At 53.8% G+C, this 5,209-nt stretch overlaps 1 protein-coding gene across 1 annotated transcript; it reads left to right on the top strand.

The window, feature by feature from the left end:
• Positions 1 to 211: 211 nt before the first annotated feature.
• LOC128030230 (uncharacterized) lies at positions 212 to 4,444 on the top strand. The gene has a single exon (XM_052617697.1). The coding sequence runs from the start codon at positions 212 to 214 to the stop codon at positions 3,956 to 3,958; it is 3,747 nt and encodes a 1,248-aa protein (XP_052473657.1). The 3' UTR covers positions 3,959 to 4,444.
• Positions 4,445 to 5,209: the final 765 nt, after the last annotated feature.

The following is a 5,209-nucleotide window of genomic DNA, read 5'->3' as shown; positions in this document are numbered from 1 at the left end:
TCGCGATCTCTGCATTGACACAGTTCGGTTGGATTACGATGCTCACCTTCGTGTCTTCAGGAGGACATATCAATTGATCAGCCTCCGCCAGACGTGACTGTCGTCTTCTCAGCTTTTCTGCTGTGTTCTGCATTCAGGGCCGCCGCGCTCTCGTCGTTTTCACCTGCTCCCACGGCTGCCCGCCACGGATTTTTCCGATTTCTTCTCCGGTATGTCGCTTTCTATACATAACGCTTCTCCGGGGAATAGCCTATCACGGGCCTGCCCGGCCGCGTGTGGAGCACTCATCGCTGCCAAGGACCTTCACCCGTTCTGCGTGGTTTGCTTGGGCCTTAAACACGCTCAAGAAGCCTTGGAGAACGCGGAAAATTGCAGTCATTGCCTTATGCTGCCCAAAAATGTTTTACGACGCCGTCTTAAGGTTGCAGCGACCCAGTGCTCCGAGCTCGGTTTTACTGACTCAGATCTGGGACACGGTGACGACGACGCGCTACCGGGGGACTCCCGGGGCGCCTCCTCACTTGTTTGGGCTGACCAGCCCAATCCCGCATTCCCCGAAGAGGACATCTTCGCGGGCAACCTCATGCTCGCCGACGAACCGGCCGGTTCCGGCGATGAGGATGATGCAACCCTTCTCGGGGTCTCAGAGGACGAGGATGCCATCCCGCCCTCCGGCGTTCCCCAGGCTAGCGGCCACGCAGCCCTGCCTCAGTCCATCCTCCTGGAAGTGTGTGAGCGAGCGGCCGCTCGCCTCAACATTGAGTGGCCGGCTCCACAGAGCGCCACCGACCAGGAGAGGGATATTTACGACGGAAAAGTGTTGGGATCTCCTCCCGGTCCGGGGAAACAACTCTTCCCCGTCCTTCCAGCGTGCGCTAAGCATATGAGGCACAACTGGAGCGAACCGCTCGACTTCAAACACGGCCTTTCGGGCCTTGAAGTAAAGGATATGGCAGCTCATGGTATGGGCGACCCCCCCGCTATCGAGCCTTCCATCGCCAGGCACCTTAACCCCGCTCAGGGCGGGCTGCTCGCTCCCCCTAAGTCGGTCTTGCCCAACAAGCTGGACCGTTTTTCTGCCTCAGTTCACCAGGCCGCATACAAGTCCTCGGCCTTGGCAGTCAGGGCCCTGAACGTCTCGTCTCTCCTCTCCGCTTACCAGGCGGAGATTTTGGACGAATTAGGGCAACAGCTAAAAAAGCGAACTCCTTCTCTACACTTGTGGAAGGAGATCCTCACGGTGAACGACCTCGTCCTTCGTAATGCTCGCCAGGCCGTCCAAGCCTGCGGGCGCTCTATGGCGCTTTCTGTGGTGGGAGAGCGCGTGCTCTGGCTTAACCTGTCAGGCCTTCCTGACAGTGAGAAGCGGCGCATCGCGGGCGCGTCGATGGAGCCCGATCGGGCTCTGTTCGGCCCCGCCGTCGCATTGATGCAACAACGGTGTGACGACAAAAGGAAGGAGGACGAGGCATTCAAGTTATGTCTTCCTAAGGGGAAAAATCGACTCCCGCCGCGGCCGCGGCTGGAGGACCATCTAACCCTAACCCCATCGACTCGAAACGTAAGCGGCCTGCCTGATGTTCGATTGATGGAGGCATCGAGTCCGCGTTCATGGGCCACGAGCCCTTCGGACTCTCTCCCTGTCCCAGGACCCCCGTTCAAAAGACGCAGGGTCTCCCGCGGATGGATCGATTCCTCTTCGTTCGAGGCTGCCCAGCCCATGTGTTTAATGAACGGTGTGTGTTCCCCCCTCACGTTCAGGGGGTCTGTTGTGAGGAAAAGTGCAAAAGCAGTGTCACCACACCGCATACACTCTGTTCCCCTCACCCAACCAATAAAGGCTTCGGCCCCAGTGTTTCCCCAACACAAAACACACAGAAAAACAAAAAACACATTAAAACAAACGAATCAAATGAATTCGTTATGGAGAGAGGATCTCTCTCCGCAGAGAGAATCCATCTCCCCGCGGAGAGAGGAAATCTGTCTGAACCCCTGCATGTTGCCCCTGGTGTGTCCACTAGATGGCGCCATTGCATCACAAATAAACCAGCTGGGCTTACACAGCCCCGCTGCAGCTCGGGTGGGAACACTTTCAAATCACGAATGGGCTTGGCGAACTGTTTCGGCTCCCGAGTGGGTGATGCGTACTATAATGCAGGGATACAGACTGCAGTTTTCAATGAAACCCCCGCATTTCAACGGCGTTCTCTCTTCACACACAGAAGAGAACGCCTCACACATTCTGAAAGAGGAAATATCCTCCCTCCTAAACAAGGGAGCGATTCAGATGGTGCCCCCCACTCTGATGAATCAGGGATTTTATTCTCGTTATTTCCTGGTCCCAAAAAAGGACGGCGCTCTCCGCCCTATTCTGGACCTTCGTGTGTTAAACAAACATTTGAGGAAATACAATTTCAGAATGCTGACTCATGGCTCGCTCGCCCGTGCCATAAAACAGAACGACTGGTTCACATCGGTCGACCTGAAAGATGCTTTCTTCCATATAAGCATTTATCCGCCACACAGGAAGTTTCTTCGTTTCGCCTACCAAGGCACATGTTACGAATTCACAGTTCTGCCGTTTGGGCTCAGTCTAAGCCCCCGGTGTTTCTGTCTGTGTGCGGAGGCGGGTTTAGCACCCATGAGAATGTCAGGTCTGAGGATTCTGACATACATAGACGATTGGCTAATCATAGCCGAATCGAAAGAGAAAGTGTTGCAGGACACCTGCCGTGTGCTCACGCACATCACATCTCTCGGGTTCAGAGTGAATGTGGGCAAGAGCAATTTTACACCCAGTCAGAATGTCATTTTCCTGGGTTTGGAGTTGAACTCAGTCTCCATGCGAGTGCGTCTCTCTCAAGAGCGCGTTCTCTCTCTAATGAACTGTCTGTCGCAGTTCAGAGAGGGGGCGAAAGTACAATATCGCACATGCCTCAGGCTGCAGGGTCTTATGGCTTCATCAATCCAGGTTGTACCGCTGGGACTCCTGAGAATGAGAGCGTTCATGAAATGGGTTTTGTTACTACATTTCAGCCCGACGCGCGATCTTTGCCGCTCTGTAATAGTGACGCGCGCCTGCTCGGCAGCCTTGCGCCACTGGAAGAGCGCAGACTTTTACGCACATGGAACCCCTCTGGGGACAGTTATGATGCGGAAAGTTGTGACGACAGATGCGTCCTTAACAGGCTGGGGCGCCACCCAGGAGGGCAGAACGGTGAACGGTCTGTGGCCGAGCAGACTACGTTCAGCGCACATAAATTATTTAGAGCTTATGGCCATATGGAAAGCTCTGAATTATTTTCTGCCTCGCCTGCAGGGACATCATGTGCTCGTACGCTGCGACAATACCACGACAGTGGCTTATATCAACCGTCAGGGCGGCGTGCGCTCGTCGAAACTTCACGCTCTAGCTTACAAGCTTCTAGTGTGGAGCGCACAGGTTTTCCTGTCGTTACGCGCGACTCATGTTCCCGGCCTTCTAAACAGAGGCGCGGATCTTCTATCAAGGGGAAACCCAATCTACGGAGATTGGCGCCTTCACCCGCAGATAGTGGATATGTTATGGATGAGATTTGGACAGGCAACCGTAGATCTATTCGCCTCGCGCGAAAACTACCATTGTCCTATGTTCTTCTCGCTAAAGGACGTGGACGCACCCCTCGGGGTAGATGCACTGGCCCACCCGTGGCCCAGAGTGCTGCTGTATGCCTTTCCTCCCCTGTGCCTGATAATTCCTACACTGGCCCGGGTGAGAGAGCAGGGCCTGTCTCTCATTCTGATAGCACCCAGGTGGCCCAAAGCACCATGGCTGGCGGAGATAATAACTCTGTTATATGCCGAGCCGTGGCGCCTCCCCCCCCGCACAGATCTTTTGTCCCAAGCGAACGGGGAGATTTATCACCCACACCCGGACAGGGTGGCTCTTTGGGCGTGGCCCGTGAGAGGACGAACCTAAGCGCACTGGGGCTTTCACCGTGTGTGATTGCTACTATACAGAATGCCAGGGCCGTGTCTATGCGATTCTTGTATGGCAGTAAGTGGCAAGTGTTCGAAGGGTGGTTTGATGGGCGTGGTCTCACATCTTATCAGTGCTCAGTTCCTGATATTTTGTGTTTCCTCCAAGACCTCTTGGAAAAAGGCAGGTCTTTTTCCACAATTAAGGTCTACTTGGCTGCGATTTCGGCCTTTCATGTGGGCTTTGAGGGCTCAACAGTCGGGCAACATCATCTAATCCGCAGATTTATGAAGGGTGCCTGAGTGGGACTTCTCCATGGTGTTGGAGGCTCTGTCTCAGTATCCTTTTAAACCTCTTGGAAGTATTTCCCTTAAGCTGCTGTCCTTCAAGACAGCTTTGCTCTTGGCCTTGGCATCAGCCAAACGTGTCAGTGAGCTACATGCACTTTCGGTTCATCCCTTGTGCACTAAATTTTCTCTTAGTGGAGATATGGTTTCCCTTAAGCCTAATCCGGCCTTCATGCCGAAGTGCTTCCCTGCGTTCACTTCAGAGGTGTTGGAGCTGTCCGCTTTTGACCCTTCACCTTTTTCCTCCCCGGAGGATGAGAGGCTAAATGCTCTGTGTCCCGTCCGTGCTTAACGGACATATATGAACAGGACTAGTGCTTTCCGGAAGAGCGACCAGCTCTTTATTTCATGGGCATCCACTCATGGAGGGAATCCTATTTCTAAGCAACGCCTCTCACATTGGCTTGTGAATGCTATAACTTTGGCTTATGAATCAAAGGGAATGCAGCCACCAGGGAGCGTCACTAAAGGACATCTGCTCCGCTGCCATTTGGTCTTCTCCTTATACCTTTGTGCGTTATTACTGGCTGGTTGTCACCAGCATCTCGGTAGCACATTCGGTTTTAGGGGTGTGGTCCTCTTAGCCCTTCCCTGCAACCCCGCTGGAAGAGGTGAAGAAGGAGTGAATGGGCCGGCTGGCCATGCACATCCCTGTCACTAGCATGTTTTTACATTCCTTTTCTGGGTGTATTTATATGCACATTGGTTATCATGTGTGTGATGCTAACATTTTTTCATGTGCTGCATATGCACAGCAGTCACGACTGTGCATCAGTATTGCAGGTTCATGAGTATGGGACGTGTCAGGCACCGCCTCTCTGGGGCGACCGTCCTTCTCTGGCTTTCAGAACCTCACTGTGAGTGTATTGGGCAATCGGGGAGCTGTCCATGTCTCTCCCATAGG

This window comes from Carassius gibelio, chromosome A16 (assembly GCF_023724105.1).
Source record: "Carassius gibelio isolate Cgi1373 ecotype wild population from Czech Republic chromosome A16, carGib1.2-hapl.c, whole genome shotgun sequence".
Lineage (NCBI taxonomy): Eukaryota > Metazoa > Chordata > Actinopteri > Cypriniformes > Cyprinidae > Carassius > Carassius gibelio.
Note: the sequence above shows the minus strand (reverse complement) of the source record. Positions and strands in the feature narration are given on the sequence as shown.